Source organism: Oncorhynchus mykiss, chromosome 17 (genome assembly GCF_013265735.2).
Source record: "Oncorhynchus mykiss isolate Arlee chromosome 17, USDA_OmykA_1.1, whole genome shotgun sequence".
In the NCBI taxonomy this organism is placed as follows: domain Eukaryota; kingdom Metazoa; phylum Chordata; class Actinopteri; order Salmoniformes; family Salmonidae; genus Oncorhynchus; species Oncorhynchus mykiss.
In genome coordinates, this window is record NC_048581.1 from 21,123,959 (window position 1) to 21,138,378 (window position 14,420).

A 14,420-nucleotide genomic window follows, 5' to 3' on the forward strand; every position below is an offset into this window, starting at 1 on the left:
ATGGTCTGTCCTGCAGGGATGCTCTTGTCCCATTGTGCACTAGAGACTCCTGTGGCGGGCTGGGTGCAATGCACCCAATGCCAGGTGTACAGTGTTTCCTCTGACACATTGGTGCGGCTGGCTTCCGGGTTAAGCGGGTAATGTGTCAAGAAGCAATGTGGCTTGGCTGGGTTGTGTTTCTGAGGACACACACCTCCCCAAGTCTGTACGGGAGTTGCAGCGATGGGACGAGACTGTAACTACCAATTGGATACCACAAAAAAGGGGTAAAAATAAACGAAAGTAGAAGAGCTTTGTAGTAACCTGGTATATTTATGTTTACCAATAGATGGCAGTATTGACTCAAGACAGGTTTCTTTCCGCATCAGTAGCCGTTTTCTGTCTGTCATATATACCCATGCTTGAGAAAGCCTCAGGTAGCTTACGCCAGGTGCATTAGGGAATGTTATTCTAAGTTACAATTAAATACTAAATGTACTTATGTGTCCGGTGTCATCAATCTAAGAAGCATTTTAAGATACTGTTATACTCTTTTTGGCCAATTTTTGGGTGTTTTGTGGTGGAAAACTGAGTGGCTCAAGCAATAACACATCAACCCTCTTACCCAACTTGCATTCAATTGCACCTCCCTGTGGTTCACAACAAGCTTCCATTCCCCCTGCCACAAGGGAATATATGGCTGATTTAAGATGAAATTGTCAACCCTGTCACGGTCGACCCTGTTACTTTATTTGGCACTTAATAGGCATTTAGTATAGTATTCTTATGGTGGGAAAATGTGTTTTTATGAAGTTTTTATGAAGTTTTTATGAAGTTGAAAATGTTCAAATTAGGTGACCAAGTTACACTTCTCAAAAGGCAACGGATTGGTGGAACGACCCGCTTTAGATCAGTAGCGCGAGGTTCCCTGTAGTTCCTCAGAGGTGAGGTGTGTGTCTTTCCCGTAAGCCCACTGATGTTATACAGGATCTCATGTCAAACATGGACAACGGCACTCGTTTGTTAAGTAGTGTAGTGCATTGGATCGTAAGGTGACCCCTTTATTCACAATAGATGTGTTTAGACCATAAAGAGAGAAAAAGTCAAGAACAGAAAGAGGTGACCTGTTCTTATGAAACCAAGTGATGCTTTCATACTATTCACAATACCTTAGGTATATAGTGGATGTGTCAATATACTTGGTACCGGTAGTTTCATTCAAATACAGTATATTGTCAGGGTAAACACTTATTCAATTATTTTCAGTTTCAGAGTGTGTACAGTACACTAATTAAAGTTGGTGTTTGGTTTCATATTGTAAAGACATACAGTACAGAATGGCGTGATTGATGTGTAAAGACAGTGGGTCCAACATTCTAATGAAGCCAGAATATTATTTATATGTTTTATTTATTTAACCAGGCAAGTCAGTTAAGAACAAATGATTATTTACAATGACGGCCTACCCCGCCCAAACTCGGACAATTGTACGCCGCCCTATGGGACTCCCTATCACGGCCGGATGTGATTTGAACGAGGGACTCGCTGTGACGCCTCTTGCACTGAGATGCAGTGCCTTAGACCGCCGGGCCACTCCAGAGACCCAAGTGTGAGTAATAGTGAAGGAAATGTTTTCGTGGGTAGGCTACCATGTTTGGCATGACAATGACCATATGATTTGGCAAGACAGTACAAACAGATCTGAGAACAGCCTAGCTTTTCTTGCTAAAACAGAGGAAGTAAATAAGCAGTACAAAATAGAGAGAATATCTGTTGTGCCAACAAGATGCCGTATAACATTTCTGTTGTAACAACATGGCCTGTTATAAATGGAGTTTCTTTTACCAACTTTACGGAGAAATAGGGAAATGAACAGTGGTGGGCCGTCAGGGCCAGCAAGGCCTTCTCTGCTGGCCTAAACATCATCAGAATATATATATATTTTTAAATATATTTTCCCACAAATATGTATTAAATTATTCCCCAGAGTAAGAGCTATACTCTTAATTTCATAGCTTTCCTCTTGGTTGCACTGCTTCCAGCCCCAGGTTGAGATTTGGAGGGCTGGTCTTTATGTTAGATCTTTTATCCAATCATATTCAGCCATCATGTGTTGCCAGGGGTCTAAAATCTGCCCTCAGGCCTTCAGAATCAACAGTGCGGGCGCTTGTGGCTTAAAGTGAATGGAAATGAAAATTTAGTGTCAACCAATCAGCTTTAGAGTTGGCTATTGTACGCCTGCTGGCTGGCTCCAGTGTTACACAGGAGCCAGCTAGCAGGCGTAGTGCGTTGATTGGATTACCAATATTGAGAGGCAGGTCCTATATGGGCAGGTCTATGCAGAACCTCAGAACTAGGAAACTGAATTTGATAAACAAATTCATTTGCGTACTACTAAACTGTTTTTTCAACCCACAATGGCGGAAGGAGGAGAAGATATCGATTTGGTCGAGGATATAATTATAACGCCATTCTCAAGACAAACATTTCAAGAAAAGTTAGACATTGTCAGGAGAGGTCGCCCGACGCCGACGCTACAAAGCCTGTCACAGGCGGGAAAGGGGTTCGTTCACCACTTTCAAAGTTCCAACTACGAGCGCTATCAATGGCTTGCAGGCTCCGAGAAGCACTGCAAACTGTACTGCTGGGAATGCCTGTTATTTGCAAGTGATTGATTTGGTGTTTGGAGCCACACTGGCTTTGCAAACTTGAGTTGTCTAACCAAGGCAGCAACGAGACACCAAAGTACGGCTGGGCACTTACAAGCAATGGTGCTTTTGAAAACTTTTGGGGACACCCGAGTGGATCTACAGCTCAACGAACAAGCGCGCAGGGCAACGGAGCTGCACAATGAAAAGGTATTGTACTCTTCCCCTGCAATTCTCTGAATAAAAATGTCAATTTCAAGGTGACGCAACGTCTGGTTATACTGTGTTTCTGTCTAAATGTATAGTTTCTAGAGCCATGGCATCATAATGATGGTAATAAGAGGTGGATTAATTCGGGTGGGACTGTGTAGGACCTCACTGAAGGCCCAGGCCCCTGGCCCACGGCACGCCACTGGAACTTAAGCATAGCATGACTAATTCAACCGTTTTTTCTATTGTATATTCTACTAAATGAGGGATCATCAAGTAGATTCAGCCGCAGGAAGATTTTTTTCCTGAGTGGATGGTCAGGAGATCGGAACATAATTACAAATAAATTGAGGACCCGCAGTTGGGAAACCCTGTACAAAATTAGAGCAGGAGTGCCGCATTCAGTCTTCCCCGAGGTCAAGAGGGCCTCACTTTAAATTGATTATGTTTCCTCGCAGTCAAATTAGCAAAAATCTCTATCCATTGCTTTTGGAATTTTCCCATGCTCCCTGACTGTCTAGCTTTCGTTTCCGATGACGGTTATGAATCTGGGCAGAGTGAAGAGACTTCAGATGTAGGGCCATTATCATTTCCAAGGCTCAACTTTAAGGTTTGTCCACTTGCATGGTGCAAGTTTTAAAAAATCGGACAACCAGAATATATAGATTTCAGTAAAAAAATCACAATATCAAACCATTACTCCGATCAGAATTGGATCAGACAGCAGGGTATTTGCTATAGCCTATTTCAATAAATGTTATATTTACAAAAAGCAAGAGGACAATGTAGACAGCTAAGAGTCAGAATCTTTTTTTTAATCTTTATTGAATATCAGATGATCTGGGCCAATAGTCAAAGTATTTTTTTATAGCGGACACTCCGGTGTTTTATTGTTACAGAATCCCAAATGTTCTATTTCCTCTCCATTTTATATGAATATGACTTGGCCTAGTACACCATTCTTTCAGCTAAATGCATGCTAGGTTTCTCCTGCCGCGCAATTTCATGATCAAACATTGAATTCATCTAACGGAGTTCTAGGCTATCTCAGAAAGTTTGAAGTTGTTTTTGAATAACCCAAACACGTGGAAGGCCTAAGGTAATAATGAGAGAGATATAAGATACAATAGAAAGATATAAAAATCGAATGAGAATTTCGAACAAACCTTGACAGTTGACCAACGCATTATAAGACAGAAATGATGCATGCATTCTAGGAATGCGAACCCGAACGACCAAAAGCCTAATCCTACTAAGTGAAATATCATAAAAGCATGGACAAATTAAAGTTATGAAGAGTATTTTCCAAACGATTCTAATGAAGTGTTTAATGTCCTAAAGTTGCAGCTTTCAAATGGGAATAATTATGAAAGTCGGAGTCTATGCTATTTTCATTCTTAGCTTTATTTTGAATTACATATATTTTAGGCCACAAGAACAGAAATTGAGCAATACCAAGATGGACAAATATAATGAGTCAAAAGAAAACTTAGGCTTCCGCTGAGGAAAGCTTATGAAAGAAATGATGCATAGTTGGCCTAGACCTATTTCCATGTTATCCTAGCAATGTGAAACCTACCTACAACACATACTGGCATATAGTAAGTAGCCGAGATGTGAATCAGTGTATAGTTATCCAGTTGTGAGGAGAGCAGAGTTGCTCTGCAGTCCATGATGATTTACAACCCATCACAAGACCCACAGCCAGCGATCCTTGACTGTGTCACTGCTCCATCTGCACACTTCCGCACACACAGGGTCATACAGCAGTAATCATACAGGAGTAATCATACAGCATTAATCATACAACAGTAATCATACAGCAGTATTCATACAGCAGTAATCATACAGCAGTAATCATACAGCAGTAATCATACAGGAGTAATCATACAGGAGTAATCATACAGCAGTAATCATACAGCAGTAATCATACAGCAGTAATCATACAGGAGTAATCATACAGCATTAATCATACAACAGTAATCATACAGCAGTATTCATACAGCAGTAATCATACAGCAGTAATCATACAGCAGTAATCATACAGGAGTAATCATACAGGAGTAATCATACAGCAGTAATCATACAGCAGTAATCATACAGCAGTAATCATACAGCAGTAATCATACAGGAGTAATCATACAGGAGTAATCATACAGGAGTAATCAAAGAGGAGTAATAAAGGCCTAGTGCACTAATTTAATCACTCATTTATTAATAAAGTGATTTATTAGGGGGTGCTGCTGCACCCTCAGCACCCCTAATTCCCACGGATATGTGTACTTCACTCATTTTCACTCACCCTTTTGGCCTGTGATAAAGACCTTTTTGGGGGGGGACAAGTGACTTCAGTAAACAAGTAAAAAAATCTGTCCTACTTGTCCAAAGGCTAAAAAGGTTCATGTCAAGCCCTGATTCCTACAGTTTCAATATTTAAGTCATTTCAATGCAGATTAAAAAAAAGATATATTATACAAAAAAACCATCCCACGGGCTGTGTGTATGACACCCCTGCATTAGAGCGGTCTTACCTATCCAAAGATTGAGTCATTCTTCAAATCAAGCTTTTTATTGATTTTCATTCCTATTTTGATTACAATTTTATAATCTACAAATCAGTGGTGCAAGTGGGAAATTATTTTGTGTTGAACTGCTGTGTGATAAAATCAAATCTTGCTTCCATAAAGTAGGTAATGTGATGACTGCAAGGTACTATATGATCTGCCACCACAACGTTCCCCTAGCTACAGTATCATCCCAAATATACAATATACATTTACTGTGCATTCCATTAGTTAATAAGGAATATAATTATTTAGCTAACTGAAGAATTATATGTGAGGAGTAAGATTTCACTCAAGTCCCCTATGCCATCTAAGCAAATGTATTTTCACTCAATCCAGGGCATAAATATGACCTATGACCTCACACTAAACACAAACTCCCCATTCTAGCAATTATATTTCTATGGCTCTTGTGGCCTCTAGCCAGCCTAACTGATCTAGGATCAGAGCTTGCCCTTTTTCTTCTTGGTCCTGGTCTTCCTCTTAGTCTTGGAGTCGATGATGAGCTGAGACTGGTGCTTCAGTATCGCCCTGGTGATAATGTCACCTTCATCGTCCCCGCTCTCCTCCTCTTCTGAAAGAGAGGGAAAAGGGAGAGGGATCGCGAGATAAAGTGTGTCTGTGTATCTGTGGGTGTGTATGCAATTATGCGTCTGATCCCATCTCACCATCATATGGGTCCTGTCTCTGAGCCTCAGGCAGCTTGATGCGGGTGTTGCAATGGGGCAGCTTCCCCTCGATGCTGGCATGGAACTGACAGACACAAAACCACAGACACAGAGAGACATTTGTTCTCATCATAATAAGATGTCAAAGGGAACATGTTAGTCAAGAAGATCTGTTTATTCAACCATAGGAGTTGGCTATAAAGCACAAAGATCTGGGACCAGGGCTTATGCCTTAAAAATGTAAAGGCATACAACTTGAGACCAGTCAAAGCCAGCGTCATTAGAGAATCCCAGACAGACATTGCTACATCACAAGAGCTAATGGTGTACCACTACCCGCACCCTCTGACTCCTGAACAAACCGTACCCTCTGACTCCTGAACAAACCGTACCCTCTGACTCCTGAACAAACCGTACCCTCTGACTCCTGAACAAACCGTACCCTCTGACTCCTGAACAACCCGCACCCTCTGACTCCTGAACAACCCGCACCCTCTGACTCCTGAACAACCCGTACCCTCTGACTCCTGAACACAGTGTTCTCAAACACACACCAGGGGGTGACTTCAAGGTGGCCGGCTGGCTGTGACTCGTTAATAATCAAGATCAAACACCTAATGGCCGTATTTCCATCCAGGAACAGATAAGCTATTCAAGCACCAGTGCACAGATTAAAGAACATGGTCTGTATGTAGCATCTAGTCTGCCTGGCGTGGCTGGCAAAAACCTTGGAGTACAGTAGCGAATGGACGGAAAATAAGAAGATGGTTTCAGGTCACAAAGCTTTACCCTGGCAGGACCTATTTGAGTAGATGCTCCATGTACTGTCTGAAACACCTGTCTGTCTCTACAATACCACATTCACTGTTGGGAGCAGCAACCACCGAAAAAATAATGAGTTTACACATGTGTACTGTCAAATTGCCCTGGTCTAAGGGGCTTTTCCATTCATTCAATTTCTATGGCAACAACAGTCAATGTTTAACGAATAAGGAAGAGTCCTATCTCTGATCCTCTCCTCCATCATGGCAGCCATGTCCTTCCCTTCTCCCTCCCCTTACCCCCACCTCTCCTCCTCTCCCCTCCTCCTCACCTCCTCTTCCTCCATCTCCTTCATGATGGCGGCCAGGTCCTTCCCCTGGAGCTCCTCCTGCAATAACAGCAGCTTCTGCTCTGACTGGGACAGCAGTTCCACCACGTACTCCTCTGAGCCGGGGGGCAGCTGGGGCTCCGGTCGCTCACCCTGGAGGAGGGGAGGTGTTTGAGGACACAATTGACGTAATGTTTCTGAGCACCTTCACATTTATTTACGAGGTTTCAACTTGATCTAAAGAATCTGACAGGTCTCAGGTCAGTGTACATTATATTGTTAATGGAGTCTTCTCTGTACCAGCTTGATGTGCTGCAGTTTGTCAGATAGGTGTTCCACCCCGGCCCGGACCGTGTTCAGGGTACGGGTCAGCCAGTCCAGACGCTCCTTGGTGGCGTCGCGTCTCCCCTGCTCCGCCTGCAGGTGGCGCTTACAGTCCTCCAGCATCTGCTGACCACTGTAGAAGACAGTAAGAAATATCCATCAGAATGACTTTACAGACACACTCAACTCAACACTAGGAGAGGAACCTTTCAGACCAACTTCTGTACCACAAGTTGCTTGATTGGTCTTCTCCCACAAGTTCTCCCACAATTTACAATCTTCAAGGATCTGTTCTGAGGGTCACTGTTTTAATAAATAATACCTTCCATTGAAGGTGTCAGCATCCGCTTACAACTTCTCTGGTCTGCTACGTTTGCTGTGTAATCCCTAACCCTTGACCTCTAACCCCTGCCCACTGACCTGGAGAGCTTAGTCTCCCCGGAGTACTTGATGTCCTGGAAGTGTTCCTGCAGATGGTCCCTGTCCTCCTTCAGCTGTAGCAGGGTTCTCTGGTTCTCCTTCTTCAGATCCTCCAGGTGCTGCTGGGTGTCTCCCTGGGAGATGAACCTCTCCACCACCTCCTGCATAGGGACACGGATCAACACACACACACACACACACAGATATAGATTAATACACACACACACACACATACAGATATAGATTAATACACACACACACAGATATAGATTAATACACACACACACAAATATAGATTAATACACACACACATACAGATATAGATTGATACACACACACACAGATATAGATTAATACACACACACACACAAATAGCTGAAGAACACACAACACTTGCATACACACACATGGATACAGTAGGTGCATAGACAAACTAACACACATGTACCACGCACACACTTGCATACAAAGACACACAAAATGAAAGAATAATTTAAATGACCTCCTCTCCGTACCCGTGTGTCAGTGACCCCCGTGGCCTCCTTGATGCGTCTGAAGGCCTCTTCGAAGGTGGAGATGGCCCTCTCCTCCTCCCCTAGCCCGGTGGCACTGCGCTGGGCATCGCTACTCAGCTCGTCAGGCTGCATGGCTGCCCGCTGGGCCTGGAGGGAAGGGGGCAGACGTCAGGACATTTACTCTGTAGACTAAGTGATATGTAAGAAGTGTAGATACAGTGCCTTGCGAAAATATTCGGCCCCCTTGAACTTTGCGACCTTTTGCCACATTTCAGGCTTCAAACATAAAGATATAAAACAGTCTTTTTTTGTGAAGAATCAACAACAAGTGGGACACAATCATGAAGTGGAACGACATTTATTGGATATTTCAAACTTTTTTAACAATCAAAAACTGAAAAATTGGGCGTGCAAAATTATTCAGCCCCTTTACTTTCAGTGCAGCAAACTCTCTCCAGAAGTTCAGTGAGGATCTCTGAATGATCCAATGTTGACCTAAATGACTAATGATGATAAATACAATCCACCTGTGTGTAATCAAGTCTCCGTATAAATGCACCTGCACTGTGATAGTCTCAGAGGTCCGTTAAAAGCGCAGAGAGCATCATGAAGAACAAGGAACACACCAGGCAGGTCCGAGATACTGTTGTGAAGAAGTTTAAAGCCGGATTTGGATCCAAAAAGATTTCCCAAGCTTTAAACATCCCAAGGAGCACTGTGCAAGCGATAATATTGAAATGGAAGGAGTATCAGACCACTGCAAATCTACCAAGACCTGGCCGTCCCTCTAAACTTTCAGCTCATACAAGGAGAAGACTGATCAGAGATGCAGCCAAGAGGCCCATGATCACTCTGGATGAACTGCAGAGATCTACAGCTGAGGTGGGAGACTCTGTCCATAGGACAACAATCAGTCGTATATTGCACAAATCTGGCCTTTATGGAAGAGTGGCAAGAAGAAAGACATTTCTTAAAGATATCCATAAAAAGTGTAGTTTAAAGTTTGCCACAAGCCACCTGGGAGACACACCAAACATGTGGAAGAAGGTGCTCTGGTCAGATGAAACCAAAATTGAACTTTTTGGCAACAATGCAAAACGTTATGTTTGGCGTAAAAGCAACACAGCTGAACACACCATCCCCACTGTCAAACATGGTGGTGGCAGCATCATGGTTTGGGCCTGCTTTTCTTCAGCAGGGACAGTGAAGATGGTTAAAATTGATGGGAAGATGTATGGAGCCAAATACAGGACCATTCTGGAAGAAAACCTGATGGAGTCTGCAAAAGACCTGAGACTGGGACGGAGATTTGTCTTCCAACAAGACAATGATCCAAAACATAAAGCAAAATCTACAATGGAATGGTTCAAAAATAAACATATCCAGGCGTTAGAATGGCCAAGTCAAAGTCCAGACCTGAATCCAATCGAGAATCTGTGGAAAGAACTGAAAACTGCTGTTCACAAATGCTCTCCATCCAACCTCACTGAGCTCGAGCTGTTTTGCAAGGAGGAATGGGAAAAAATGTCTGTCTCTCGATGTGCAAAACTGATAGAGACATACCCCAAGCTACTTACAGCTGTAATCACAGCAAAAGGTGGCGCTACAAAGTATTAACTTAAGGGGGCTGAATAATTTTGCACGCCCAATTTTTCAGTTTTTGATTTGTTAAAAAAGTTTGAAATATCCAATAAATGTCGTTCCACTTCATGATTGTGTCCCACTTGTTGTTGATTCTTCACAAAAAAATACAGTTTTATATCTTTGTTTGAAGCCTGAAATGTGGCAAAAGGTCGCAAAGTTCAAGGGGGCCGAATACTTTCGCAAGGCACTGTATATAGCTAAATAGAATGGACACAGCACCTCATGTTATATTCCTTGATATGGGTACACCCAGTGCCGCGTCTCTATGCATAACACAACATTTATTTAGATTTGTTTTAGGAAGTCAGTCGGGGTCTTAACTTACTGTTAGTTACAATAGTAGAACACACAAGGTGCAATTTTGATATGTGGTTGTGTATCAGCAGTTTTTCTCTTGTTATGTCAGTCACTGACAGTCACTCAATTATCCATGTCAGCTAACATGTTAAGATTGTTAGGTAAGTTTCTATCTAAACCTTGTAGTATTCCTGGCTGAATTACTGACCGGGCACGCAAGGCACCTGCCCAGGGGCCAAAATTAGTAGAATCACATAAGTTTTAAAACGGCTAAATATTCTCTCTGCCCCATGGAAAAACATGTAGAATTGCAGGTCATTAACTTGACAATTTTCCAAGAGGGTGGCCACTGAAATGTTTTGCCCGCTAGGTGGGGGAAGCCCCCAACCAAATCTCGCATAGGGCCCCCGAAATGCTAGAAACGGCCCTGGGTACACCGTATATGGCAGCCGGTCCAGCCATCATGGAACGTTGACTTGAATAGGAAAATCCCTTCTTGTCATTGTTATTCTATGGATGTAAGTGTAAAGTGGTGGGGACCAACCCTTCTCTCCACTCTCTCAGCCTGAGCCTTACGGTCCTCTGCCTCTTTCTTGTAACGGGTGAGGATACACTCTCTGTCCTTCCTCTCCCTATACATCTGTTCTTCTTGACGCTGCAGCTCTGCCTGAGAGAGAGAGAAAGAGAGAGACCGAGAGAGTCAATTAACTACTGTCAATCGTACAAACAGCAAAGAAAAGCATTCAACTCACAACAAATAGCCGTAAACTCAGACAGCTGGACTTTACACGATGGACACATCAATGACTGTACGGTGATGCATGAGGGGGAGAGGTACGGGACAGTCCTCAGTTACAATAATAATACCCATGCTGGTCACCTTGGCAGTGTCTTTGGAGAGGAGTGTGTATGTGTGCTGGTCACCTTGGCAGTGTCTTTGGAGAGGCGTGTGTATGTGTGCTGGTCACCTTGACAGTGTCCCTGGAGAGGAGTGTGCATGTGTGCTGGTCACCTTGGCAGTGTCTTTGGAGAGGAGTGTGTATGTGTGCTGGTCACCTTGGCAGTGTCTTTGGAGAGGAGTGTGTATGTGTGCTGGTCACCTTGACAGTGTCTTTGGAGAGGAGTATGTATGTGTGCTGGTCACCTTGGCAGTGTATTTGGAGAGGAGTGTGTATGTGTGCTGGTCACCTTGGCAGTGTCTTTGGAGAGGAGTGTGTATGTGTGCTGGTCACCTTGGCAGTGTCTTTAGAGAGGAGTGTGTATGTGTGCTGGTCACCTTGGCAGTGTCTTTGGAGAGGAGTGTGTATGTGTGCTGGTCACCTTGGCAGTGTCTTTGGAGAGGAGTGTGTATGTGTGCTGGTCACCTTGGCAGTGTCTTTGGAGAGGAGTGTGTATGTGTGCTGGTCACCTTGCCAGTGTCTTTAGAGAGGAGTGTGTATGTGTGCTGGTCACCTTGGCAGTGTCTTTGGCGAGGAGTGTGTATGTGTGCTGGTCACCTTGACAGTGTCTTTAGAGAGGAGTGTGTATGTGTGCTGGTCACCTTGGCAGTGTCTTTGGAGAGGAGTGTGTATGTGTGCTGGTCACCTTGGCAGTGTCTTTGGAGAGGAGTGTGTATGTGTGCTGGTCACCTTGGCAGTGTCTTTGGAGAGGAGTGTGTATGTGTGCTGGTCACCTTGGCAGTGTCTTTAGAGAGGAGTGTGTATGTGTGCTGGTCACCTTGGCAGTGTCTTTGGAGAGCAGTGCGTCACTGTTCAGGACCTGCAGGTCCTTCAGCTCCTGTCTCTGTCTCAGGATCTCAGCCTCTAGTTTATCCAGCTGGGACTGGAAGGTCAGGCTCTCCTCCTAATTATAATATATGCCAATTAGCACACGCCTTTCTCCAAAGCTACTTACGTAAGTGAGTGCATACGTTTCCGTATGGGTAGCCCCAGCGGGAATTGAACCCACGACTTAGCCACTGAGCCACACAGGACAAAGAGATCTGGGACCAGCACAAAGAGATCTGGGACCAGGCTAGGACTAACCTGTAGGTGGGCCTTTAGTTTCAGATAGCCTCTCATGATGTGTTCAGCCTCCTGGCACTTCAGCTGGGCTTTCTCCAGACGATTCTCCAGCACCCGCAAGTTCTGGAAGACGACACACACACACACACACACTTATAGACGGTTGATTGATCCTGAGCAAGGCATGCTAAGTGTTTGAAAAGTTTCTGATTGTAGATAAGACTGGCTAGAATCAGAGGGGTGAGGCAGCGTGGAAGGAAAGAGCGTAACCTTTTGGGGATGCTCCTCAGCCGCCTCTCCTTCACTCTGTGGACCAAGGGCAACACATCAGTCACCTCCACTATATTTACTATTTTGTGTGTGTGTGTGTCTGTCAGTCAGTCTGTCAGTTAATCAATCAGTCAGTCAGTCGGTCCTGCACTACATAGAGAATAGGGTTCCATTCCAGTCGCACCCTCTGCTGCACTGTTTGTCTCTAAATAGTACCTTGGCCTCCTCGCTGCGTCTCTCCGTGTCTCTCTCTGGTCCCCTGTTCTCTAGCTTCATACTCTGGTACAGTGTCTGTAGGTCCTCCAGGCGACGACGGTGCGTCTGGGTGGTGTGCTTTAGAGCGTTCAGCTTCTTCATCTTGTCACACACCTTCTGGTCCAGCACCTTGAGAGCAGCCTGCTCACCAGGATGTAAAGTAGATCATCTTGATTATCCCCAATGGGCAATTTGCATTACAGATGATAGTCAATAATACATAAAAAATACACATACATCAAACTAACACAGCTATGTGTTTGCGATGTCCCCACCTTCCCTGACATGTTTCTGAAGGCAGCTTTCTCCATGCCTCGGCTTTGGAAGGCCTCCTTTATCACCTGCTCGTCCCCCTGGAAGAGAGAAAGAAAACGGTCTGTAACAGGGAAGGACTACCTCAACTTTTCCAATAATAAAGGCTTCTTTTCATTTTCAGTTCCAAAATGTTTTGTTACGATGTGCACTATTGAATATGACCATGCACTCCAACATTCTAACAGGGAAAAACAACCTGGGAAGTACAAGCTGGGCATTGAAACCAAAACATTTTTGATAGAATAACCGGTTTTACTTACAGCAAGAGCGTTAGCCAACTTCTTATGTAGTCTCTTGTTCTCCTGCCTCAGCTGAAGGATAGAATTCCTGTTTTTCTTGATGCTTGACTGAGACATTTCATAGTATGCACTTCTGTCGCCCTCTGTTGGGCGAATTCACAAATTCGTTATTTCAGCATTCTCTGACTGACTTTTGGCCTTCTCTTAGCCTTATTCAAAGAAACAGGGAACTTAACTAGCTGTTACATAAAAAGTTGAATGCCATTTATATTGTTGTGTCTCAAACTGTTCTCCATTACTCAGGGGGTGTTAATGGCTAGAAAGGTAGGCTAAATATCTCAACAGGCATTTTACTATTTCTAGCTAAGCCCATTTTGCTGGCAACATAGCCTACACATCACCTGACCTTGCAAAATGATTGCAACAAAGTAGCTAGTAGTTAACGTTCTATCGTTCATCATAGCTTCATGTGGCCATACATTTCTCAGCGAGAGTAAATGAACCTGTAAGTAACCTCACAGATGGAGGTAACGTTGGCGAAGAATCTTTAGTATAATGTTAGCAAGATAGCGCTAATGCAAAGTCTGAATTTGCTATTCAACATGGCGTTTACACACACAACTAGGCCTAGCTAGTTAACAAGCATAAGTTACCGGTCCTAGCTAGCCTGCTGCAAGTCTTAACCTACCAAGAAGTTGAATTTTCCTCTGCAGTTCTGTTATTTGGTCATGAAGGGGCAGCTTAATGGCCTCGGCGCTAAACGGCATTGTCAGTGTGCACTAGTCACAAACTAATAGTCGACTTTAGAAGTAGCTAGCTAGCATTAGATGCAAACTGACGCACTTTTAGGTAGTTTTGTCCTTGTATGAGCGGAATTCGCGTGAAAACACCGTCGTTCGGATGGCCTCTCGTTGCCTAGCAACATGTACACTGACTTTCCTATCAGGTCGAGGCTGGAGACCGAACACGAACCTGGAGA

The 14,420-nt window shown here is 43.9% G+C and overlaps 1 protein-coding gene across 2 annotated transcripts; it reads right to left on the bottom strand.

Annotated features, from left to right (window-relative positions):
- Positions 1 to 4,222: 4,222 nt before the first annotated feature.
- On the bottom strand, positions 4,223 to 14,395 carry LOC110485685 (coiled-coil domain-containing protein 151). Of its 2 annotated transcripts, XM_036949342.1 has the most exons (14): positions 14,130 to 14,395; positions 13,463 to 13,584; positions 13,163 to 13,240; positions 12,849 to 13,028; positions 12,633 to 12,668; positions 12,384 to 12,485; positions 12,076 to 12,201; positions 10,904 to 11,026; positions 8,419 to 8,565; positions 7,904 to 8,064; positions 7,460 to 7,616; positions 7,163 to 7,312; positions 6,070 to 6,154; positions 4,223 to 5,975 (listed from the first exon to the last, which is right to left on the bottom strand). In XM_036949342.1, the coding sequence occupies exons 1-14, from the start codon at positions 14,206 to 14,208 to the stop codon at positions 5,845 to 5,847; spliced, it is 1,677 nt and encodes a 558-aa protein (XP_036805237.1). In that variant the 5' UTR covers positions 14,209 to 14,395; the 3' UTR covers positions 4,223 to 5,844. The 2 variants fall into 2 exon arrangements, with proteins under 2 accessions (XP_036805237.1, XP_036805238.1); XM_036949343.1 differs by lacking the exon at positions 12,633 to 12,668.
- Positions 14,396 to 14,420: the final 25 nt, after the last annotated feature.

Bases quoted from the DNA above. Each gene is read 5' to 3' on its own strand.
- LOC110485685 (XM_036949342.1), bottom strand. From the start codon at position 14,208: ATGCCGTTTAGCGCCGAGGCCATTAAGCTGCCCCTTCATGACCAAATA. The intron at 12,486-12,632 runs GTTACGCTCTTT...GTCGTCTTCCAG, and splicing joins CTGAGGAGCATCCCCAAAAG to AACTTGCGGGTGCTGGAGAA. The intron at 7,313-7,459 runs GTACAGAGAAGA...CCCCTCCTCCAG, and splicing joins AACTGCAGCACATCAAGCTG to GGTGAGCGACCGGAGCCCCA.